At 39.3% G+C, this 26,599-nt stretch overlaps 1 protein-coding gene across 3 annotated transcripts in view; it reads left to right on the top strand.

Moving 5' to 3' along the window:
• Positions 1 to 26,599, top strand: part of pitpnm3 (PITPNM family member 3) — a 169,258-nt gene that overhangs the window by 94,655 nt on the left and 48,004 nt on the right. For all 3 annotated transcript variants that reach the window (XM_038303410.1, XM_038303408.1, XM_038303409.1), the window contains exons 4-5: positions 9,213 to 9,283; positions 9,387 to 9,607. In XM_038303410.1, the coding sequence (XP_038159338.1) occupies positions 9,213 to 9,283; positions 9,387 to 9,607 (292 nt within the window). The remainder of the gene's footprint in view (positions 1 to 9,212; positions 9,284 to 9,386; positions 9,608 to 26,599) is intronic.

Raw genomic sequence — 26,599 nt, 5'->3', positions numbered from 1 at the left:
AGTGTTGTCAGAGTCAGTTTAAGTATGTGGACTGGGGATTCGTTTATGTTTAGTGGGTTTGCTGTGCAGCTGAGCTGGTGTTGTCCCCTGGGGTCCTTTTACCGTAGGGCAACACAATAACACCTGATGGCAGCATTGGTGAACAGATGGCGTAAATGTGTTAGCACACCTAGGGGTCAGGGGTCAGAGGAGGCTATTAATCCAGGCAGGAGACAACATTCCTCCAAATGAGCATCCTGAGCTACCACCTAACAAAAGAAATTATGGAGCTAATATGACTCTTGTAATGATTGTATAATTTTCATGCCAGCATCTCACTGTTGCACAAAAACATAAATGTCTTTATTTCACATTTATCGAGTGTTTAGGAATGGGAAAATGTCCACAATAGAACAAATAATTAACATTCATGGTCACATCTATGTAAATACGCTGATAAACCATTTTATTTGTCTCCTAGTTAACCATATAACTGCCTTAATCCTTCATGCCCAGATCAAACATGCTGTTTATACCATTTCTGGAAGAATTTGCTCCATAGTTACATGTTTGCATCACACAGTTGCTACATGATTCTTGGCTGTACATCCATCTCATTTTCCACTACATCCAGAGTCTATGCTGTTGGATTGAAATGTAATGTGAACAGGTTGTCATGTTCAATAAATAGTTTTAAGATGTGTTAAGCTTAGTGGCATGGTGCATTTTCCTGCTTAAACTAGCTATGAGAAGATGAGTACCTGGCTGCACATATTGGACAATACTCAGTTACTCTTTGAGATTTATATTAGGCTCAATTGGTTGATGCACCCAAACTGTGATTCTTATTTACTTAAACTTCTTTGGAGTCTGTCTAATTGTGTTTTGGACTATTGTCTTGCTTGGTAATCTAAACTTGCTTCATATTCTTATCAAGAATGTCTCCACTACATTTCATCCTTTCTCTTTTAGTTATAGAAAGTCAATGACAACTGTCTTTTTCATCCTTCAAACACTATCTGGGATGGAGAAGCTACAAATTCATACTATCTGTCATGCAACAGTCTTCCTGTCATCTAAACATTAAATTAAGATTCCGTTAGTCAATAATCAGCAATCCACTGCATCCATGCCCATATAAAACAGGTATAAATTAGACGGTTGGACGGTTTGGCATACCTTAACTGAACAACTAACACTAAACTGTTAGTTCAGAAGACATAGAAATGTCTTTTATTGTCCCTCTATGGGAATTCGAGCAAAGTAAAAGGCAAAAAGAAACATTTTCAAAAGGTAAAGATGAAAGACTGGATGGTAAGGACTTTGATAAAAGATTGTACAAAAGATATCAGAGAATTATTTTTCTTTTCTGGCTGGCTTTAATGTCAACCCTCAGCCCAAATCTCAGACACTAAGAAGCATCAAAGATACAGTTTCACCCCCTAAATAACCCAGGGTTCTCTGCTAAAACCACCTCCAAAGCCTTTTTTTAAAAGCCCTGAGTATTTCTTTATCTGTCTGCTCTGCCTGTATCCAATATTGCAGTTGTTTTATAAAAACCTTAATACTTTTCCAGTGTTTCTCTGGATTTCCCCAGATTTCTCCGATTAGATACAAATCAAACTACATGATCCACAGTGCATTGTTGTTATGAGTGTCTTTTATCATGTAGTAACTTTGCTTAACTGTTATTAAGCTCAGCTATTCTTAGGTAATAACAACATTTTGCAACTATTGCAAAATGCAACTTGTGATGCTACAGTTCTAGCAATATGTTTCCAAAAAGCAAATCAGCAGCCAACAGTTTGTGATATATAAGAAAGTGAATTAGCCTGGCATTATTCAGTTTTCTGAAAAGCAGAGTTTATGCAAAGTTAGGAAAATGAGTATACAGAAAAAAAAAAACTGATATATGTAAATTGTTATTTTTTTTTAATATAAGGTACGTATTAATTCACAGTCTGCCAGTTGGTGACTTACACTCCATAAACTAATTGGTCATTTTTTTCCCCAACATTTTTTTCTTTTAAACTTTTAAAACATTAACACTATTTTATTAAAAAAACACAACATATCTTTCAGGTTCTATAGGTCAGAGATGGTGTGTCGTGGAATGACAATGTCGATGTTAAGATGACTGTGATTTTCTGAATCATCTTGATGAGTATGACCCCTAATGTGTATGGAAGACCAAGAGAGTCAAAGTGACATATGTAATGAATACATTTGATTGTTCCATGAAAGCTAAAAAAATACCATAAAATACCAAATATTTATTTATGTAATATATTATTAAATAAAGAAATACAACTTAGCAGTATTAAATGGCCTATTAGATAATTAAAAACCCAATACATTTTTTTGAATATACGATTTAATAATAAAGTTGAATAATAAAATGTTATTTGAAAAACTGTATTCATTTAAAATACATATCATTTTTTCACCTATGTTTATGTAATTAGAGCAAAATGAGACTAACCAAGGGAATTTCCTCCAACTTTAGCATGTTATGCAGATGCTGTCTATTTTATTTATTCATCAAATTTAATTATATATAAAAAGATACGTCAGCACCTGGAAATAATTGAAAACTATTTCTGTTTTTTCTTTCTTTTTTTTTATTTAAAACAAAAAAAAATATTTCTTAACTGGGTCACAGTTTCCACCACAAAAACAGCACAGCAGAAGTAATTAAAGAGATTTTTTTTTTTTATTTAGGCAGCTTCAATCCAACACAAGACTGTGACACAACAAAAACTCACTGTATATTGTGGGTATGATATTCAGAATGGTGTTTTTAAATAGATTTGTTTTTTAAGGTGTGTTTTCGTGCACCAGAGCAGAGCTTTAAATTTATGGAATAGATGAAAATGGATTCACTCAAAAATGAAGCACAAAGGTAACAAGAATATGTCCAAGCTGTTAAAATAGATTTTTAAAAAAAGGGTCCTGCATCCTGCTGTGTCAATTTGATAATGGGAAAAAAGGCAAACAGAAAAGCAGAAAAGAGCAAAGCATAAAAGTGGGTATCATTTATGTTGTACAATAAGAAACAATGTTCTCCACAAAAATACTTTCTTCAGTTGTTTTTTTCTTAACTCAAACTCTGTATTTTACTTTAGCACATAAATTACTATTTGTTGAAAGTGTTCCAAAGTCAGAGGATTTATATTTTAAAATAAAAAATACGTGGATTTAAAAGACAGTTCAAAATATATTTTAGGTGGGAAACATTTTACACAAATCCACTTAAAAAAAAGAAAAAGTTTTGCTTTTATTAATGTTGTTACCGTCTATTTCGGAAAGCCAAAGTAAAACACTTTGCTCTATTGTCCTTTTGCAGTGTTAAAAATGCAACCAGCCTTAGCAGATGGTATTCTTTCATGTAGTCTTCATAACCGAGACAAAGCTGCTCTTTGAGGATCCATATGCATAACGATGTATCAGCATAATATGTCACCTAATATATCTCCTAAATGAGGGTAAACTGGAAGGGAAGTTTTTGTGTTGACTTGCTGCTAGAGAATCATAGAGTTTTAATTCACTCCATTTATTATTCTATATTACTACACCCCACCAGGCAGGTATTTATAAAGCAATAACTCATAGACACTGAGGTGTTTGGCTTTTTATCTCCTTTAGATCAGGTGTGAATTTGACTTTCCTCTTTTTCCCAATAATTTTGATTCAAAATAATAACTTTAAGTTATTCATTACCACACTTATTGTTACACAAGTTTAAATGTATATTAAAGGTCAGAGGTTGGTGTATGATTTTATGTTTTACCTTGGAAGAATTGCCACTGTGGAAACTGAAAATGGTTTCTTTTTTCAACCAAACCATGCTGCTGTTTTCTGTTCACATCTTCCAGCAGCAGAGACGATATAGTTTAAGTTTGCAGCTGTCTAATGAGTTGACTCACACAGCCTGCAAACCTGGAGGGCGTTTTTGCCATTTTGTTTTACCTGGGAAGTTATAAATCTGTCGCCTTGAAGCCAATCTTCTATTTGATGAAGACAGTTTTTTGCCTGCTGCTCACTTTCTACTCCTCACCCTTTTTCTCATCTGCTCAGTTGCAGGCGATAAAATTGTGAGTTTGATGGTGATAGAAGAAACCCAGAGGGCTTATCAAAGGTGAAGCACAGAACCAAAACCCTGCTTGTAAAAGCCAAGAAAGGCAACTTTTAATATAGGACTCTGATGTTTTTTCAGTCATGGTTACTCTGGTAGAATGACACAGAAAAAGGATCAATATTTCATCCTTCTACTATAAGCTGTAGTAAACCTTTCTGCAGAACCCCTTTCCTTCAAACCCCACTCTCTGGGGTCAATTTTCTCTTCCTCACTCTTGTTATAGAGTGAAGATGTGTCTGTGACTCCTGTGTGACACCAACATTTACTGGAAAGACTACTGGAAATTGTTGAACTGTGACTTTTCCAGCCTTTCATTGGAGGCTCACTGAGTTAGGTAGATTCATGGGAGAGAATATACTGATAATGAACTTACCTAAAAACAGTTTTACCTTCTTCTCTGAGAGAAGGGAAATAAATGTAAAAACATTAAAATGTGTGCCATTTTCATAAATGATAAAGTGAATGGATTCTATAATTTCTTCTGACTGTGACTCTTGACTGGCATTTTCATGATACATACACAGAAAGTGCGGACGTTTTAATTAGTTCTGATTAAACAACTTTGTTCTTTTGCAATTTAAATACACCTAAATTATGCTTGAGTTTTATACATTAAGTGAGACTGCAATCGCAAAGTATGCTGTATTTTATTTGGTAAACCAACACAAAGTTTTTTTAGAATGTTTTTTTGAAGAAAACAGTGTAATTATATTTAGTCTCTCAGTTTTCACATCAGGAGACAAATTTTGGTCTGTTTTCTATTATAGGTTTGCTTGGCCTCAGGCACACTGGCTGAAAAGCATCTGAAAACATCAGGGTTTTTTTTAGCATCCTAACACATGAATATGATTTGAAGCAATTTTGTCAGAGGTCAGTTTCAAGTCATTGAGAAAAAAATTGAGACCCAATTTTGATAGAGCAGCATACAGGCCATTCAGTTTTCTACCTGGTCAGCCAAATATTATTTAACTCCTACATGGTATATGTATCAAGGATCAAGCTGTTAATTCCTATATTTACGAGGAGCCTTCAATAAGTAATGACCCTGAACCCCTTCCAGTTGTTTGATCTAGCTAAAAAATTTCCTGTGCAATTATTTATATCTCTATAGATTTAGTAGCAAATTACAGCTCTGAGCTAAACGTGGTTTCTGATTTAAATGGATCCTGTTGAGTGTCGAGCAGTTATACAGTTTTTGTATTTGAAATGACTTACACCATGGGAGACTTTTGATAAAATGAAAGTAACTTAATTTGATGATGCCCCATCATATAACCTTATAAGACATTTTACATCTATCACGTATCTATAGAGATATAATTAAATTAACATGCAAAATTAAAGCTATATCAAACAACTGAAAGTGGGTCAAGGGCATTACTTATTGAATGCCCCTCGTATTAGTCATTTTCTTGCAAATAAAAACAATGCTTCACCTAATTCTGTTCTCTGTATTTTACCTGTTTAAAACTATACTTTGAACTATATTAACAGGATTTCTCCACATGCAGATTCTTCCCTCCCCTGTAGCTCATCCTGCTGCACTCTCGCCCTTGCTTTACCACCAAAGGCACCTAACGTCCCTGACTCTGGAACTCAATACATCTAGCATTCAAATTACTAACTGCCTCTGCTTAACTCTTTGAAACATTGTTAAACCATGTTTAAAATCATAACTGGGTAAGAAGGTTCTAAGCACATTTTATTATTGGCTGCTGCAACAACTACAGCAATATGTCAAATTTTGGGCTCTTGTGAGATAAGTGACCACATGAGGTCTTTGAATGCAAATTAAAAAGATTACCTTTTTCCCTTTTTGTTTGAAAGGTAATTTTATTTTTTGTTGGTGGATATAGAAAGTGAAACTTAAATCATTTTTAACATTTTACTTATTCTTTTTTCACTCAGAGACAGAAGAGCTCTTTATATTTAAGAAATAAAAATCAAACAGCCAATTGAATTTTTTTCTGAAAGGAATTTCAAATGAAAATATACAATGATTTTTCTGCCCAAAGAGCTTTTCCTACATATACTAATTCACAAATAATTAAAGTTATCATTATACGTTGCTTAAGTTTTATTTATGCAACTTTTTGTATTAAATCTTAATTAATTTTGAAAATAATGAAAGAACTCTATCAGGAACTATATTCGTCTGAGAGTCAAGATTCTGCAGATTCTAGGAGAGACTTTTTTGATAACATTAACCTCCCTACACTGTCGGAAGAGAGACAATTAGATCAGTGTAGACCTATTAGGACACAGGAAGACTTAGAATCAAATCTTTACAGGGTGGAAAAGCTCCAGGCCCTGATGGGTTTGGGGCTGGAGTTTTATAAGAAAATGGCTAAACACTTTGCAAATCCCTTGTTAAATATGTATATGGAATCATTTGAGAAGGGCGTGCTCCCACCTACCCTCAACCTTGCCATCATATCTCTGATATTAAAGAAGGATAGGCCAGCCGATCTATGTACATCATATAGACCTATAAGTTTGCTTGGTGTAGATTGCAAAATTTTGTCAAAAATACTGTCTAGGAGATTGGAGGAAGTTCTGCCAGTTCTAGTAAAGCCTGACCAGACAGGTTTTGTCAAAAATAGATACTCCCACTCCAACGTACGTCGACTTATAAATATTGTACAGTTTTCTCAGAACACTAACTGCAGGTCTCTTGCCATTTCATTGGATGCCGAGAAAGCATTCGATCGTGTGGAGTGGGAGTATCTATTCGATGTTTTGGAAAGGTTTGGTTTGGGATCTGAACTTGCCAAGTGGGTCAAACTGTTATATGGGGCTCCAGCTGCAAGGGTCTTGGTAAATGGTTCTGCTTCTGATATTTTTCCTTTGAGTAGAGGGATGCACCAGGGATGTCCCCTCTCCCCTTTATTGTTTGCACTCGCTTTGGAGCCATTGGCAGAAGCTATAAGAACCCATTCTGGGATCTCTGAAGTAACCTTGGGAGATACTGAATGCAGAATCTCGCTTTATGCAGATGACATGTTATTGTTTGTCACTAAGCTAGAAACATCTATCCCTGCATTAATATCCACTATTAATCAGTTTGGCCTTTTTTCAGGGTACAAAATAAATTATGGTAAATCAGAAGCTTTGCCACTTGGTGACCAGGGGAGATGGGGCACTCCTGATAATTTTCCTTTCTGGTGGTCGATCACAGGTTTTACATATCTGGGTATCAGGGTGTCTTCGGACATAAAAGAGCTATACAAGTTAAATTTTAAGTCAATTGTGGCCTCAATTAAAAATGACCTTAATCGGTGGTTTGACCTTCCATTATCTTGGATGGGTAGAATAAGTTTGATTAAAATGAATGTTCTTCCTAGAATATTATATCCTATGCAAATGCAGCCTCTTAGAATCACCAGAAAAACATTTTCAGAGATTGAAGGATGTTTCTCTAAATGTATATGGCATGGAAAGAAGTCTAGGCTAAAATTAGGGATTTTACAATTAACCTTAGATGAAGGGGGTCAGGCTCTTCCTAACCTTCTTTATTATTACTGGGCTTGCCATGTATGGATAATTTCAGGATGGTTACATTTTTTTTTACATCTAGGTGAGCCACCTGTAGATACTTGGTGCTGTGACCCTCTTTCTCTTCTTGGTCTGTTATCTATTGAGTAAGCCGAACTTCCACTGGGTGTCAGAAATAACTCAATTTTGATGTGTACACTCAAGGTTTGGCATAATATTGCTGCCCACACTGGAAAGAAGAGGTTTTTCTAGTGCACTGCAACCTCTAAAGCAAAGCTTTCTTTGATTTTTTTCCCCAAACTGATGCCTTTACAATAGCCAAAATTAGAGATAGAGTTTTAGATATAGACCAGAACGAAAAGGAAATTTAAAACCACTTTTATCCCTAATCCCAAACGACTGTCCATGCCTAAGGGGCAGACCCGTTCATCCGGTTCAATTTTTTTGGTATCCGTAAGTATGAATGAATTAATTAATTGAACTTTGAACTTGATTGATCTCACATTGGAGAAATGTGCTTCTGCATCTAACCCATCCCCTTCGGGAGCAGTGGACTGCCATCATGCAATGCCTCGGAGCAGTGTGGAGTCTTTGCTCAGAGACCCAAAGTGGCAGTCTGTGGGACTGGGGCTCCTACTCAGAACCTCAGGATTCTAAGCTCTATGCATTAACCACTAACCATTAACATTTGATTATTCTAATAGAGTGAACTAGATTGGCACATTCTTGTTAAATGTTTTTTGCCAAACATCCCAGCAGTCTTTCTCAAAAGTGAAACAACAATCACAAAAAAATAAGAAACTTGCAGAACCTGCATTAATTTCCTGTGACTTTGGGATCAAAAATAGAGCAGTGTGCTGGTCCCTTGTGCAAGCTTTTCTGTTCCAGACAAGCAGGCAGTTGAGGTGGGAAGAGACGGGCAGGCTGGGAATAGAAGAAGGGAGATGACACCGAACGAGGCTGTGAGAGCCTCCCATGACAGTCGGTCCCAGACAAGGAGGCCAAATAAACAACTAGCCAATGAGCAGAGCACAGAGGCGTGCCTTAATCCTGGAGAGAGAAAATAGAAAGGGAGATGAAAGAGAGGGAGAAACCTCAAGAGTACAATGACACAGCATACAGGGTTTTTTTAGTTAAGCAACTGAGTTTGGCTAAAATTCCTGCAAAATGCCACCATCAGAGAAAGAAAGATGGCCCTGTTTGTCATTAAAGATCACTTTCTTCTGAACAATAAATCTGCTGCTTTTGTAGCATCAAAGAAGCTTAAAAGTAATGACTCTTGATAGTAATAGATGCTACAGCAGAGAAAACAATCAGGCTCCTGCTGTCTACAGCTTAAACCCATTGAATCTCAGTTTTTTTTCATTTGAGCTTGCGGGTACATACAGGCAGCCTGCAGGTTGGAGCGAGAATGAAGAGAAATGAAGGGGCATTAGTAATATTGACTCTATTCACTGATCAATATCCATTTATGCTACCGTTATTGGTCTGTCTGGGTGAAGTTGCTCCTGAGGTGACCCTGTTTTTACCTCTTTTCTCTCTTTGTTTCCTCCTTTCGCCTCATCACCTCCTGTTTCTTTTCTTTACTCATCTAATTCAGAGGGTCTGTACCAGCTTGGAGGTCCTCACTGTGCCCCTCAGAGCAGCATTGAAGGACTGGAGGATACAGAGGTGGGAGTCTGGGTATTTGTCATCCTGTGCCTTCTTGGTTAATTTCCCTTTTTGATTATTTTCTCTAAAATCTTTTTTTATTCTTTTCATTCTTCTGTTGTAGAGAAAATGTAAAACCCATGTGCTGCTGCTGGTGGTGCATGGAGGAAATATCTTAGACACAGCAGGTGGAGACCCCAGCACAAAGGCTGGTGATGTGGCCACTCTGGCCTCAGTGCTGGAGAAAGTGACGCATGCACATTTCCAGGCCGCCGAGGAGCATGTGATGATCAAACTGGTGCCGTGTCCAGCAGTGTGCGCTGAAGCCTTCTCCCTTGTCTCTAAGTAAGTAGTAATATCAATAATCTGACACACCCTGACTCCATCTACTGCTGACCCTTCAAGTATCTTAATTGTGACAAGAATATCAGCTTATATTATTCTTCGCAGAATATTACAAGCTAATTTACATTCTATCATTTTACATCCACAACATGTTTATTTCTAACCATAAAATTGGTATTTGATAGATTAACACAAGATTAATCTATCAAATAAAAATTCTTGTCAATCATTAAAAACTGTAAAGTTTTTTGCATTCAGCCCAACTGAATCAACCACCTTTTAATGGATTTATAAATTATAGATGTATGGAATTACCTTCGATTACATTATTTTCCTTTGCCTTCCAAAATGAAATTTCAGTTCTTTTAAAATACCCCTGTTCGCAAGTTTGTCTGTATTTATTCTTTAATAAAATTTTTACCTAATTTAAAGTTGTAGTCCTTAAAAAGTAAAACAGATATAAAAAAAAAGGAAATCTGAAGTTTAATATTCAAAGGTGAATTTTAGGCTATTACTGGCAGTATAATCTACTAATCAAAACAACTCTGCTTCAATGTATGAAACTGAAAAGAAAAGATAAAAGCTACCGAGTGCTCAACAACTGCAGACTCCAGCCTCCTTCCTCCGTGGCCGCAAACTAACATTTGGATGCAAATGATTACTTTTTTTATTTACAGTTTCATATTTTCAATTGTTTAAAACCTTCCTTCCACTTCATTATATGTGCTACCTCGTGTTTGTTGGTCTCTACATTAAAGGTTTTGTTTGTAACAAAGAGAAGGAGGCAGAAGTGAACCAACATAATGCTTTAGGGTAGCGGCTTGTTCAGAGATTCCCAACCTGGCTCCTCTGGGACCCCTGACCTACATGTTATAGCTGTCTTCTGCTGCCACACAAAGGACTTTAATAAAAGGGTGATTTACAGGCTTCTGCAGAACTTGATAGCATGCAGAGGAGGAGCAATCATTTAGATTAGATTTGCTGGAACAGAACCATTACCAAAAACATGCATGACATGGGTCCTTGAGAGCTTGAAACTTCTGAGTTACCTCTCAGTAGATACCTTTCATAAATACTTTACATTTAACACAGACCATGGATATTTATGTTTTTATATTCATTTATTTAAAATGAAAATTCTATTAAATTTGAATGATGGGTCCTGTAGACATAAAATGTACAGGTGCTGGTCATAAAATTAGAATATCATGAAAAAGTAGATTGATTTCAGTAATTCCATTTAAAAAGTGAAACTTGTATATTATATTCATACATTACATACAAACTCATATATTTCAGATGTTTATTTTGTTTAATTTTGATGATTACAAATGACAACAAATGAAAATCTCAAATTCATCATATCAGAAAATTAGAATATTACTGAAGACCAATAAAAACAAAGGATTTATAGAAATGTTGGCCAACTGAAAAGTATGAACATGAAAAGTATGAGCATGTACAGCACTCAGTATTTAGTTGGGCCTCCTTTGGCCTGTATTACTGCAGCAATGCGGCGTGGCATGGAGTCGATCAGTCTGTGGCACTGCTCAGGTGTTATGATAGCCCAGGTTGCTCTAATAGTGGCTTTTAGCTCTTCTGAATTGTTGGGTCTGGTGTATTGCATCTTCTTCTTCACAATACCCCATAGATTTTCTATGGGGTTAAGGTCAGGAGAGTTTGCTGGCCAATTAAGAACAGGGATACCATGGTCCTTCAACCAGGTACTGGTAGCTTTGGCACTGTGTGCAGGTGCCAAGTCCTGTTGGAAAATGAAATCTGCATCTCCAAAAAGTTGGTCAGCTGCAGGAAGCATGAAGTGCTCTAAAACTTCCTGGTATGTGGCTGCGTTGACCCTGGACCTCAGAAAACACAATGGACCAACACCAGCAGATGACATGGCACCCCAAACCATCACTGACTGTGGAAACTTTACACTGGACTTCAAGCAACGTGGATGAAGTGCCTCTCTTCTTTTCCTCCAGACTCTGGGACCTTAATTTCCAAAGGAAATGCAAAATTTACTTTCATCAGAGAACATGACTTTGGACCACTCACCAGCAGTCCAGTCCTGTTTCTCTTTAGCCCAGGCAAGACGCTTCTGACGCTGTCTGTGGTTCAAGAGTGGCTTGACACAAGGAATGCGACAGCAGAAACCCATGTCTTTCATACGTCTGTGTGTGGTGGTTCTTGAAGCACTCACTCCAGCTGCAGTCCACTCTTTGTGAATCTCCCCCACATTTTTGAATGGGTTTTGTTTCACAATCCTCTCCAGGGTGCGGTTATCTCTCTTGCTTGTACACTTTTTTCGACCACATCTTTTCCTTCCCTTCGCCTCTCTATTAATGTGCTTGGACACTGAGCTCTGTGAACAGCCAGCCTCTTTAGCGATGACCTTTTGTGTCTTGCCCTCCTTGTGCAAGGTGTCGATGGTCGTCTTTTGGACAACTGTCAAGTCAGCAGTCTTCCCCATGATTGTGTAGCCTATAGAACTAGACTGAAAGACCATTTAAAGGCTTTTGCAGGTGGTTTGAGTTAATTAGCTGATTAGAGTGTGGCACCAGGGGCCATCAATTTTGAACCTTTTCACAATATTCTAATTTTCTGATATGATGAATTTGAGATTTTCATTTGTTGTCATTTGTAATCATCAAAATTAAACAAAATAAACATCTGAAATATATGAGTTTGTATGTAATGTATGAATATAATATACAAGTTTCACCTTTTAAATGGAATTACTGAAATCAATCTACTTTTTCATGATATTCTAATTTTATGACCAGCACCTGTAAGGTGCAAAAATATGCTTAACTATGTATTTGTTGGGTCAAAATATTTACAATTTTATTTTTATTAGGAAAAACTAATTTCAATTCAATTCAGTTTATTTATATAGCGCCAAATTCACAACACATGTCATCTCAAGGCACTTTACAGTTCAACCAGATCATACAGTCAAATTGATACAAAGTTTTTATCAAAAGGGAAAAACCCAAAAATGGGAGCATTGCTTCATTACCCCAAATTACAATCCCCCAAAAACAAAGGCCGATTTTCAAAGTGGGGGAGGGCCCCCCCTTTTTCCCAGGAAAAAAACCCCCCAAAAAACCCAGGCTCAGTTTTAACGGGCCAAAACCCCGGGGCCGGGACTGGGGTTCAAGGAAAACAAAAAGCAGAGATAAAAAAAAGAAAGTTTGAAAAAGGGGGGGCCCCGCCCGGGAAAAAACCACACACCCGCAGACGAGTTTCCCAAGGCAGCTCCCTTTCCCAAGGGGACGAAGAGAGCACATCCACTAAATAAAGGCCCAGAAAAAGGGCCCCCAATGTGGGAAAAAAACGGGGCCGAATCTCCCAAAAACCAAAATTAAAAAGGGTTTGATAGAAGCGCACAGCTAATTTTTCTTTCCCAGGATGACTCACCGCCAAAAAAGGAAAAACGAGGCAAAGTTACTCTAGGAAAAAGCAAGAGGGGGAAAAAGGGGGGGTTAAGTTTGGGAAACTAACAATTTGCGAATAAAAAACAGAGAGAGAAGAAGCAAAAAATAAAAATGGGGTCCCAAAGTCTAACCCTATGGGCACAAAAAACTATAGAGATAGTCGGGAAAAACCTGAGCCCCCCCAAAAAAATAAAAGCTTTATCAAAAATGAAATTTTTAAAACCCTTTTCCCTTTAAAAAAGGAACAGGGTGTCTGCCCACGGACTAAAACTGGTATTTGGGTTTTCCACAGGAGAGGAGCCTGAAAAATAAAAATCTTTTTTCCCCCATTCTACTTTTAGAAATTCTGGGGAACCCTAGTAAACCTGCAGATTGAGAGCGAAGTGCTCTGTTAGGAAATAAGGGAAAAATCAGATCCCTGATAAAAAGATGGAGCTTGGCCATTTTAAGGGTTTAATGTTGGAGGAAGGAGGATTTTAAATTCTATTCTTGATTTAACAGGAAGCCAATGAAGAGAAGCCAGGATAGGAGAGATATGATCTCTCTTTTTCATTTTCATTAGAACTCTGGCTGCAGCATTTTTGATCAGCTGAAGGCTTTTAACTACAGTTTGTGGACTTCCTGATAGTAAAGAGTTACAATAGTCCAGCCTTGAAGTAACAAATGCATGGACTAGTTTCTCAGCATCACCCCTGGACAGGAGATTGCTAATTTTTGCAATATTCCTCAGATGAAAGAAGGAAATTCTAGAAACCTCTTTGATCTGGGATTTAAATGACAGGTCCTGATCAAAAATAACACCAAGATTTTTTACTTTATTATCTGAAATCAGTTTAATCCCTTCCAAATGAAGTGACTGGCTAATCAGCTTCTTTTTCAGAGACGTTGGTCCAAAGACTATAACTTCTGTTTTATCTGCATTCAGAAGCAGAAAGTTAAGAGTCATCCAGGTTTTTATGTCTTCAAGACATGCCTGTAATCTATGTAATGGGTTAGCTTCATCTGGATTATAGACAGATATAGCTGGGTATCATCAGCATAACAGTGGAAATTAATCCCATGCTGTCTAATAATTCTACCAATTGGGAGCATGTATAAAGTAAAGAGAATTGGTCCTAGCACTGATCCCTGTGGTACTCCACAGGTAACCTTTGAGCGTGTTGAAGATCTATCATTAACATGAACAAACTGAATTCGATCAGATAGATAAGATTTAAACCAGTCTAGTGCTGTTCCTTTAATTCCAACAAAATATTCAAGTCTTTCTAAAAGAATATTATGGTCAACTGTATCAAATGCAGCACTAAGATCCAACAGGACGAGCACAGATACAAGTCCATTATCTGAGGCCATGAGAATATCATTAGTGACTTTCACCAGAGCTGTTTCAGTGCTATGATGAGCTCTAAAGCCAGACTGAAACTCTTCAAAAAGTTCATTATGGTGTAAGTGATCGCAAACTTGTTTGGCAACTACTTTCTCAAGAATTTTGGATAAGAAAGGAAGATTGGATATAGGTCTATAATTGACCAAGTCATCTGGGTCAAGAGACGGTTTCTTAAGCAGAGGTTTAATTACAGCAATCTTAAAAGCTTTAGGTACATATCCCTGTAACAGAGATAGATTAATCACATCTAAAATGGAGGAGGAGATCAAAGGGAATACCTCCTTAAATAACCTGGTTGGAACTGGATCTAACATACAAGTTGAAGGCTTAGATGAAGACAATAATTTTGCTAATTCAGAGAGTTCAACTGGATCAAAGCAGTCTAAACCCGGTTCAGATTCCATGACTACCTCAGGTACAATCGCGGATAGAGGAGTGCTTATGATCTTATTTTTAATAAGATCAATCTTATTTATAAAGAATCCCATAAAATCATTGCTGCTAAGAGCAGGTGGAATGGACGGTTCAACAGAGCTATGGCTCTGGGTGAGTTTGGCAACTGTATTAAAAAGAAATCTAGGATTATTCTTATTCTCCTCTATTAATGAGGAGAAGTATGCTGCTCTTGCTTTACAAAGGGTCCTCTTATACAGCAGTAAACCATTTTTCCAGACTAGGAAGGACTCTCGCAGGCCTGTGGAGCGATATTTTCTCTCCAGTTTCCTAGCATTTTGCTTCAAAGTACGCAGCTCTGCATTAAACCAAGGAGCAAGCTTTCTATTTTTAACGGTTTTCACTTTCAAAGGAGCTGCGTTGGCAATACGCAGAGAACTAGCAACCCCATCAACAAAATCATCAACCTGTGAAGGGGAATAAGCTAAGCTTTTGCACTCTGCAGCACTGCTCAGTGACACAGAGGAGAGAGAAAGTGAAGCAGATTCTTTAAAATTTATAACTGCACTATCTGATAAAGATCTACTAAAATTGAACCTTCTTTTGGGGGAGGAGAACTCTGTTAAAGTAATCCTGAAGGTTATTAGAAAGTGGTCAGAGAGGACAGGGTTGTGAGGAAATACTGTTATTTCTTCACATTCTATGCCGTATGTCAGCACAAGATCCAAAGTATGAAGATGAGAATGCGTGGGACTATTCACATTTTGAACAAAGCCAATAGTGTCTAAGATAGCATTAAAGGCTGCTCTTAAGCTATCGCCTTCAATGTCAGCATGGATGTTAAAATCTCCCACTATGATGACCCTGTCAGTATTTAATACCAAATCAGAAAGGAACTCTGAAAACTCATCTAAAAATTCAGAGTAAGGACCTGGTGGACGATACAAAGTTACAAAAAGAAGAGGTTTTCTTGCCTTGAAATTTGGATCAGGGAAATTAAGGGTTAAATGTTCAAAAGAGTTGTAGGTATTAATTGTTTTGGGAGTAATCAGTAAGTCAGACTGGAAGATTGTTGCTACTCCTCCTCCTCGCCCAGAACTTCTGGGGATGTGAAAATTTAAATAGCTTGAAGGAGTTGCCTCATTTATGCTCACATAATCCTCTTGCTGCAGCCAGGTTTCTGTAAGGCAAAACAAGTCAATGTGATTATCACAAATCAAGTCATTAACTAGCAGACTTTTAGAGGAAAGCGATCTTATGTTAAACAGACCGCATTTAATTGTTTTAACTTTTTCCCCAATTGGAGTTATTTTGATTTTAATTAGATTATCATGATTTACTCCTTTGGGAATCTTTGCTAATTTATTAGATTTTGGTCGTGGGCAAGACACTGTCTGGATGGAGTAAAGAGTGGGTAACAGTAGAGAAGCTGCAGAGATGTGTGTTAAACTACAACTCTGCTTCCTGGTCTGCACCCTGGGTGGTCAGGGTTTTGGAGGACTAATAAATGTGGCCAGATTCCTAGAAAGAAGAGCTGCACCATCCAAAGTGGGATGGATGCCGTCTCTCCGAATCAGACCAGGCTTTCCCCAAAAGGATTGCCAATTATTAATGTAGCCCACGTTGTTTTCAGGGCACCACCTAGACAACCAGCGGTTGAATGACGACATGCGGCTAAACATGTCATCACTGGTCAGATCAGGGAGGGGACCAGAGAAAATTATGGAGTCCGACATTTTTTTGGCAAACTTACACACCGAAGCAACACTAATTTTAGTGACCTCCGATCGGCATAACCGGGTGTCATTACCACCAGCGTGAATAACAATCTTACTGTATTTAACCTTATCCTTAGCCAGTAGTTTCAGGTAGGATTTGATGTCGCCCGTTCTGGCCCCCGGCAAACATTTGACTATGGTCCCTGGTGTCTCTAATGCCACGTTTCTGACTATGGAGCTGCCAATCACCAGAGTGGGCTTCTCAGTGGGTGTGTCACTGAGTGGGGAAAACCGGTTAGAAACGTGAACGGGTTGGTGGTGACCAGTGGGCAGAGATCCACGACTACGCTTTCTGCGTACAGTTACCCAATCGCCTGGCTGCTCAGGCACTTTTGGAGGACAGCTACGTGGGGGGCCTACTTTAACTCCTGGATGTTCAACAGCCTGAAGCCTGGATTCTAACTCTGACACCCTCGCCTCCAAAGCTACAAAAATACTACACTTATTACACATCCCATTATCACTAAAGGAGGCAGAGGAATAACTGAACATCTGACACAGAGAGCAGGAGAGAGGAGAGGAAGAAGGAAGAGTTGGAAAAGAGTCAAGGGAGAGAGAGAGAGAAGCCATAGCAATGCTAAGCTAGCGCTAGCCTAGGCTAGCTACTTCTTGCTATCAGAAATAAAACCGTGTGAAACTGACAATTGCTCAGTAGAAAAGTGCAGCAGAAGGTGCTATGTTTTAAAGTAGTCAGTTAGAGTTACTTAGATACAGAGATAATGCATTCACACCTGACTTTGCAGGGCTTGCAAGCATTAAGCATTATGGAGCAAGTCTACCAAGAGAAGGTGGGGAAGTGAAGGTTAATTAGGATACTTTATTGATTAAGGTCTCCTAAACAGACAGTGTAAAGTAAATTAGAATTCAGAGTGGGATCCTTATACCTGAAAAGTGTGTTGGACATTAAACCTCTAACCTGCTTAATTGCTCTTTGTAATTGTCAAATAACAAGACTCATTGAACAAATGTAAGAAGTACATTATATATTTTCCATTGATCCTGTTTCCTTATTGTGATCTGTTTGGTTAATTACATTTAGTCACTTTGCATTCAGGTGTTATCAAGTGGGATCAGATTAAAAATAAATGTTAATTGTTGATATAACTTTGGCAGCTCACTAGTGAATAACAGTCACTGTAATTATGGATGATACAGCATTATGATCTAAAGGTTATATCTTCTCTGTGAGCTAACTCTGTGCATGCCTGAATTATTTAGATATCCACAGTAAATAAATCCCTCTTTATTGTTTGCTTTTCTTTGTCCTAACTGCTGCTTTTGAGACAGCTGCTTGAGCATAACTGATTATTTCATTTCACATACGATGTCACATGTCTCTGTGGTCACTGGTTTTATGTCGACAGCATCAATTAGTTTTCACTGCTCTCTAATTATATGCTAAGGATGTTTTTGTCTGAAATGTCACTGATCACTGTGGCTGACAGAATGCATTTGCTTTTTGACTGATGCAAGTGCTGAAAGCCAGAAATGTGAAAAGACAACGGAGCGGTGAGCGTGTACAGCAGTTTGACGTCTACTTGGCTTTTTGCACATTTAGATGAAATATTCGGTAACAACAAGCTCCCATTTGACCTGAGATGTGGAAGAGTCAATGCTATATGTGTTAGTTTTCTGATTTTATATGTATGTGGACATGAAAATACATCTTAAAGGGAGGAAGGATTTGAAATTGGATGTTTTTTTGTTGAAAAGTGTCTTTGTAATGACATTAGATTATCAGCTTCTAAAGTTTCTTTATTTAAATCAAAATATATGTATTTAATTATAATTATAGTTCAGTATACATTTTCCATCTATTTTTAAGTATTATTTTGTTAACATAATACAAATTTCAGTTTTATTTAAAAAATGGTTTTGTTTAATAATAATCAATGCTCTTCAATTTACAGATCAAGGACTTTTGTAGTTAGGATTTTTTTTTCTGAATGCCTTTACTCCCTTACTCCTGGATGTCTAGCAGCTTGAAAACAGCCTGTATATGAAACACAAAGCCCATGTGAAAAAACTCTTGGCATGCTTAGTAAAATACATAAAAACATGTACAGTAAAACTATTTTGTCTTTTAGCATATTCTTACAAATAACACAATATTTTATATTTATTTAAAACCTATATATCTAGTGGAAAAATCACTTTCCTTTTTTAAGAAAAAGTGCTTTTCTCCTTATTTCGTTAGCCCAGTTATTAATAGATGTGCTGTTATATCTTTGTAAAAAAAATTATATTGCCAATAGTACAGCTATTTTCTCCTATAACATTTTTCTAAGGCTATAGAAGACAGAGAGAGGGATCTTTGACCTTTTTCAATTCCATTTTATATTATCCAGAGTCAGTCAATCCAATTGGTTTCTCTCTTTATGTCCTTTATGTCATGATACGTGGTTGGTTGCTAGCCCAAGGATGCAGAACTCCACAGACTCAGAGGCAGGATAAAGTCCAATGTTTATTATTTGGCTCTGGTCTCCCACCTGGGAGGCAGAGAGCACAGAAAACAGGTTAACTCAGGGATCAGAAACTAACTCAAAAACTCACTGGTTCGCTGGTTCAGACAGGCAGAGTTCAACAGAGTCCCTGTGTCAGAAACGGGCATAGCATGAGGAGGCTATGACCGTACAGGGCACACATGGCTTGGGAAACACAGGCTTGGAAACAATGGCAACACATGGCTGTGGGTAACACAGGCTACATGGCTTGGGAACAGATGGCTACGATCCGGCTCCGAGTGGAGCTGTGACACAGCTTATATGGGGAGAGGTTAATGAGCAGAGCTGATGGGAAACAGCTGTGCGCAGAGAACCCGCTCCCAGGGAAGGATCCATATCGCCCTCTGGAGGGCAACCCCCTGGATCCAAACAGAAACAGAAGCCAAACAGAATGGGATCCACACCGCCCTCTGGAGGGCAAACCTTGGATCCCAACAGTACCCCCCCCCCTCAAGGGCGGATACCAGACGCCCAAAAACAAAAAACCATAACCAAAAACAACCCACTTAGGGCGAACAGAGGGGGAAACAGGCACGGAGGGCCAGGCACAAAAAACAGATCAGAGTCCAAAAATCAAAACAACCCACCCGGGGTGGGCGAGGACAGGTAAGTCTCAGGGGACCGGCCGTGGGGCCGGGTAGCAAGGCTTAGTCTCTGGTGGCCTGCCGTGGGACCGGCAGCAGGAAAGAGTCTCGGGTGGCCGGCCGTGGGGCCGGGGACAAGGCAAAGTTTCAGGTGGCCGGCCGTGTGACCGGCAGCAGGACAGAGTCTCAGGTGGCCGGCCGTGTGACCGGCAGCAGGACAGAGCCTCAGATGGCCGGCCGTAAGGCCGGCGTCTCAAAAGCTGCAGGGGCCATGGAGGAGGGCGCCCTCTCTGCTGCAGCAGGAAGCGCGGAGGAGGACGCTGTTTCTGCTGCTGTAGGAAGCTCCGAGTTGGACGCCGTCTCTGCCTCTGCGGTGAGCATCGAGGAGGACGCCGTCTCAGCTGCTGCGGGGAGCGTCGAGGAGGACGCCGACTCAGCTGCTGCGGGAAGCGTCGAGGAGGACGCCGTCTCTGCTTCAGCGACACAGCAACAGACTCAGCAGCAACCGACGACTGTGGCTCAGGGGAAGGCTCAGAGGAAAGCGTCGACTGCAGCTCAGGAGGAAGCTCAGAGGAAAGTGTCGACTGCAGCTCAGGAGGAAGCTCAGAGGAAGGCGTCGACTGCAGCTCAGGAGGAAGCTCAGAGGAAGCCGCCGACTGCAGCTCCACCCCAGGAGCAGGGGAGACCACCGATTGTGGCTCCACAGGGACGCAGGAGGCTGCAGATTGCGGCTCCGGATCAGGAACAGAGGAGGCCGCTGATTGCGGCACCCGGTCAGGAACAGGGGAGCCCGTCGATTGCGGCTCCCGGTCAGGAACAGGGGAGCCCGTCGATTGCGGCTCCTGGTCAGGAACTGAGGAAGCCGCCCATTGCGGCTCCTGGTCAGGAACAGTGGAAGCCGCCCATTGCGGCTCCTGGTCAGGAACAGAGGAAGCCGCCCATTGCGGCTCCTGGTCGGGAACTGGGGAAACCACCGATTGCGGTTCCACAGGAGGAGGCTCAGAGTAAACCGCCGACTGCGGCTCCACCCCAGAAGCTGGGGAGACCATCGATTGTGGCTCCACAGGTAGACAGGTGGCTGCCGGTCGCGGTTCCGAATCAGGGACTGAGGAGGCCGCCCATTGCGGCTTCGAATCAGGAGCAGGGATCCCTAGACGCCCCCTCATCTCCTGCACAAAACGAATCCGCTCCTCGTCGACTCGTCTCAGCTCCGTCTCCACCTCTCGAAGGTAATTCCCTAAACTCCGGTGCATCCGCCTCCTTAAGAGTTGCTCAGGGGACTCTGGAAGGCACGAAGCGGGCTCAGGGGCTAAGGAGGCCAATAACTCATGGTAGTGTTGCAGCTGCGCCTCCCACTTGGGAGGCAGCAGACTGGGCCGAGCGGGCCCCACCAGGTGAGCGTGGATGGAGTCTGCTGGGCTAGCTTGTTGGCCGGATCGTTCTGTCATGATACGTGGTTGGTTGCTAGCCCAAGGATGCAGAACTCCACAGACTCAGAGGCAGGATAAAGTCCAATGTTTATTATTTGGCTCTGGTCTCCCACCTGGGAGGCAGAGAGCACAGAAAACAGGTTAACTCAGGGATCAGAAACTAACTCAAAAACTCACTGGTTCGCTGGTTCAGACAGGCAGAGTTCAACAGAGTCCCTGTGTCAGAAACGGGCATAGCATGAGGAGGCTATGACCGTACAGGGCACACATGGCTTGGGAAACACAGGCTTGGAAACAATGGCAACACATGGCTGTGGGTAACACAGGCTACATGGCTTGGGAACAGATGGCTACGATCCGGCTCCGAGTGGAGCTGTGACACAGCTTATATGGGGAGAGGTTAATGAGCAGAGCTGATGGGAAACAGCTGTGCGCAGAGAACCCGCTCCCAGGGAAGGATCCATATCGCCCTCTGGAGGGCAACCCCCTGGATCCAAACAGAAACAGAAGCCAAACAGAATGGGATCCACACCGCCCTCTGGAGGGCAAACCTTGGATCCCAACACTTTAGGTCTGAGAACTATGATTTTGAAGACTGTTTTTCTGTCTGCTGAATGATTTTTCTGTGGGTTTGTTCAGATGATAAATATTAAAATATTGTCACCATAAGTGGGTAGAATAGCCAACAATTATAGTCCAGTAAGAGTATCACTACTTCAACACACTTTTTATTAAGTAACAATGAAAAGAACCCAACACAGAAATTACTCAAGGCTACTTAAGTACTTAGTAAAATAGCATAATTATAAATCATACCACTTGTGAAATTAGTACTTACAGCAGTTAATGTTTCAATATGCCATTATAGTTCCAAATTAATTTATTCATCTACTTAATAATATTAAAATTAATGTACATGAGCTTTGAAAATAAATATATTACTTATCCATGGGATTAAATTTCTTGATGGATGCCCACTCCCAGGATCAAAAACATTTTTTGTATTCTTTGAAATCTCATTTGAAAGTAGCAATGCTTACTGATAATAAAGCTAACCTGTGGGGATTTTGTAAAAATAAAAAATAAAAATCATTAGTTAGAGAAAGGAACATAGTTCTTATTAGGTCCAAATTTAATTAGTCAAACTAATCTCATTTATACTTGTAAGTGGTAAGATATGAAATAGTTTTTCCTAGAATACCTTATTAACTTGACAGGGTTGCTGGATGATTCCAGCCCAAACACAATTTAAAACCCACCCACCTTAATAAAACTATCTCTAATCTTAATCTCGTAAATCTTTAATCTTCTGATAAAAGCATGAATCTATAAAAAGCATGTAAATGACGCAGCACCACAACATTTAGTTATGCAGAAAATTTTATATTACAATTCACAATTTTAGCTCCAGATCAGCCTCCCTTCCTATAATTATTTTTCTAGAATTATCCTGGTAGGGTCTCCCACGGCAAACATGCTTTAGTTAAGGTGTCATATCCAGAGCGGTTCAAAAAGCCCTTTACGATACACATAAGATCAAGGCATGCAACGTCTTCCAGTAAGGTGGAACCAGAACCTCATACTGGAGGCAGGAATGTTGGGGTGAAGATAGAATTGACTGACACCACCATGCTGGGTTAGCGTTGATGATGTCACCAGTGCGGCGGAAATCAGGAAAGTAAGCAATGTACAGCAACATGTAAGGAAGCCAGGACGTAGTAAGTGTGCCTCATTATTTTGCTCTTTTATTTGTCCAAACCCCTCCTACCAGTGCTGCTTCATGTTTATCAGATGTAAACAGAATTGTTACGGCTTGTAAGACCAGACGTGATGGCCACAGTGTATTGATGTCCATACATTGCACTCAATGGCATCATATAATTTAGTGGGTCGACCTAGGTCTGATGTTCCCACTGAATGCTGATCTGGGCAGAGCCGTTTGAAGGCAATTTTAACACGGGTTGCTTGCCAAGTCGTTTGACCCAGGTAGACAAGCATCATTGAACTGTTCCCTCTGCCACTAAAAGCCAAATGTGTCCAGTCCAATACTTGAGCAATAACGTCTCCTGACAATCTGGTGCAACTGCTTAATGTCTTCTGGGGAAGTCTGAAAACCTCTTTGTCAAAGCAAACCGGGCCGACTGAAGGTGTAAATTTTCTTACTTCAACATTCTCTGGATAGATCCCTGGACTGCACCAATGGTGTGAAAATGACCTGTGTGTGGCTATTTGACTATGTTCTGAAGGGTTTAAAGCTTTACTGTTTTATTACATGATTTTTTATTTCCTTTTTATTTTAACTTTTTTTTTGGGATAAAAAGGTTGTGTACATTTTTATTACAGAACAGCAACACTCATACGCATATTCAAGTATGTTTTATGCTTGTTTCTGTTCCGTACATTCATAATATTGATTGCATCGCTCTGTCATTTTAAATTCAATTTTGGATATCTCTGCAGTTCATGCAATGTACATGTTTTATATCTGAATTAATCCCAATTTAGTCCTAACTTCTACACTATGAGCTCTCTAAACAGGCAATTAAAATTCTGCTGAGAGGTGGTTTCACTCTCCAGTTAAGTTAAACAAAGCCTACATTCCTCCCCAGATTGCTCCTGATCCTGTGCATACTCTCACAATATGTGCTGTCAGTAGGCATTCGTGCACGCCCACACACAATACACTCAGTCTTTTGTCAATTAGCTGTTTGAGCTCTAATGACAGTGTTGGGCTTGTGGGTGTTTGGAGACTAATTTATTTGAATGCCAACATAAACATCTAAGGAAAAGGAATTGTGACTGTGGATAATTTTGTCTCAGTCTGGGTAACAGTTTAGCTGAAAAAATCACACCTCCGAGTGGATGTGGCAAAACCTCTTAGCGTCTGTAAGACAAACTTCCACATAAACAAACTCTGGACTTATTTCTTCCTCATATCTGCTAGAGATCCTTATGGATAAGAAAATTGCTTTTCTGCTTGTGTCGTCCTTGAGGATGTGCTTGAAGAAGACTTACTTTGTCCCAAGGGATGCAGCGGAGCTCATTAGCACATCAGCTCTGACAGCTTACAGGACCATAGGGCTGTTAGCTGAGTTTCAACAGACACATGCATGAGCTGTGAAATACATCTACAAAGGATTAGTTGAAGGTGGTAGCATGTTTAAAGGGTGTGCATGATAATATTTTTCATCTTAACCTGTTCGTTTTGGTTTAGAATGTAGCCCATCATTTTACGGTATCAATTTCAATGAGTGCAATAGGGAAATATGCACCAAGCATGAAAGATAGCAAAAATAGAACAACCCCAAATGTTGTGATGATAATGATGTGATTGGAAAGTTGAATAAGTGCTTCACTGCATAACAAATTAGTCACCCTGAACCAAACCAATGTGAGCAGAGACTCTATTTTCAGCTAGCAGGATGAAGATTTACACAAGAATCTATCCAAAATGTATGATAATGTGTAGGGCAATGATGTCTGTGAGGGATCTAGAATCAGACAGCCACTGAAATATTCTTAATTTGGTTTATACACTGTACAGTCAGGCTGTTTCAGCCAATTTGAGATTTAATATGCAGGAGAAGAAATATTTGAAGCCAGTTGTTATTAGTTTATTTTAATAAGGTAATTTATCTACATCAGCAGACATTTCATCCCAACTGGGGCACATGCTTTTAACATGATTTGGTATTCCTGAGAATTAATAAGCAACAAAATAATATTTACAGTCAAATTGGTGATCTGGGCTCATCTATATATTGTTTTGTTGTTGTGAAGACTATTTGATGAGGGAAGGATCTGTACTTTTGACCTGTTTACTTTTACTAACTTCATTTTTTCTTAGTACAATATCTGACAAACGCGAGAACATCCCTTACATTTTGAAATTATTTTATAATATATCACATAATAGGATAGTATTCCAACATGACAGCTACTCTAAATGGAATTATGCAAATCTAATCCCTATTAAGCATCTGAGAGGCACCTTCCAACAGTAAGTGAGGAGCCCAAGATCTCTAATATTTACCAGCTCTCTAATGTTGTCATGGAAACGTGGAAGGGGAATCCATTGACATTGTGGGAAGCTCTTGTGAACTCCATGCCCAAGAGAGTTAAATCACTGCTGGAAAATGGTTGTAGACACATGGAAGATTGATGCACTTTCATGTTTTTATTTGTAAGATGGCTACTCTCCGAAAAATTCCACTGGTGTTTTTGTTTTTAGCATTTTTTGCTTAAAGTACCTACTATCAGTTGGTGTATAATCATGATTTTTAACACACTTAATTTAACTTTGGTTTTCTTGGCCAAGAAAGCCAGAAAAGGTTTTGCCCTTCATTTCTACACAATAGAGACCCCCTGGTTCTAAACTGTTCTTTATTGATTCTTGTGGTCGGTTTGGATGAGGGGAAACCGGGCCAGTTGTTTCTCCTCCCACCATCTCTGTTTGCATGGGGTCAGTCATTTAAACTTGCTGTTCCCATTCTTCTGGTAGATCCCTTTTTAACAAGACCTTTTTTTCTAAAGGATTTTTACTTGCTGGATTTTCTATTTATTATAGAAAGATGGATGACTATCGGTGAGTCTAATGTTTGTTAACTTTCTGCCACTGAATGACAAACTGTTGTGGTGAAGGTATAGCTAGTGTTTACAACAGGAGCTATCCCTGTGAACAGGTCACATCCATATCATCCTATTACAGCTTTAAAGTGAACCCTTTATTACTTACCTACCAGATCAACCGTACCAGACTTTCTCACCTAATGTCTTTTTTTTTTTTTTTTTAAGATTTGATTATTTTTTGTCTGGGCTTACTAGTAAATGTGGCCATACTTTAGATTTTATTTTTTAGCTAATGATTTTAATGTTTCTAATTTAGAAATTTGTGAAATTGCCTTTTCAGATTATTTGCAGGGTAGGTGCTGAATTTATACCAGAAATTGCTTTATGTTATTTTAGTTACACATAAGAGTGGTGGGAAGTGAGGCTCTGATAGTCAGCTGAGAACATGTGCGTGCGCCTGAAGGGATTTTTGATTTTAATAAAATATTTCCTTATTAAGTAGATTATTAATAAAATATGACTGATTAACTTTTTCCCGAAAGGCTGATTTTAAATTGAGTTTAAAACTTTTAAGATTTTAACGCTTGTTGGCTCCAACTATGATACATATGAATTTGAAAAAGCTTTAATGTGCCAGTTATCTCTACCAGACAAAGGTTAGTGTTTTATTTTGCAGATTACAAATCCTTCCAAAGTTTTTTGAAAAGTTATATCTTATATTCGTATAACTCCAGTATCGCTGCTTTTGTTTGCATCATTTTTTTTTATTTATAGACTCCAGACATTTGTCTCTCCAGTGACTGACCTTAGTTCAGCTCTCTGAGGCAGTTGCTCATTATTTTTTATACTGGTAGCTGGTGGCTAGCAGTGGCTCCCTATTTGTTGGACTATGCAAAGTGTCATTGCT

The sequence above is a fragment of the Cyprinodon tularosa genome, unplaced genomic scaffold (genome assembly GCF_016077235.1).
Source record: "Cyprinodon tularosa strain WSP-4 unplaced genomic scaffold, ASM1607723v1 ctg51, whole genome shotgun sequence".
NCBI lineage: Eukaryota > Metazoa > Chordata > Actinopteri > Cyprinodontiformes > Cyprinodontidae > Cyprinodon > Cyprinodon tularosa.
The sequence above is the reverse complement of the archived record's forward strand: the minus strand, read 5'-3'. Positions and strand labels throughout refer to the sequence as shown.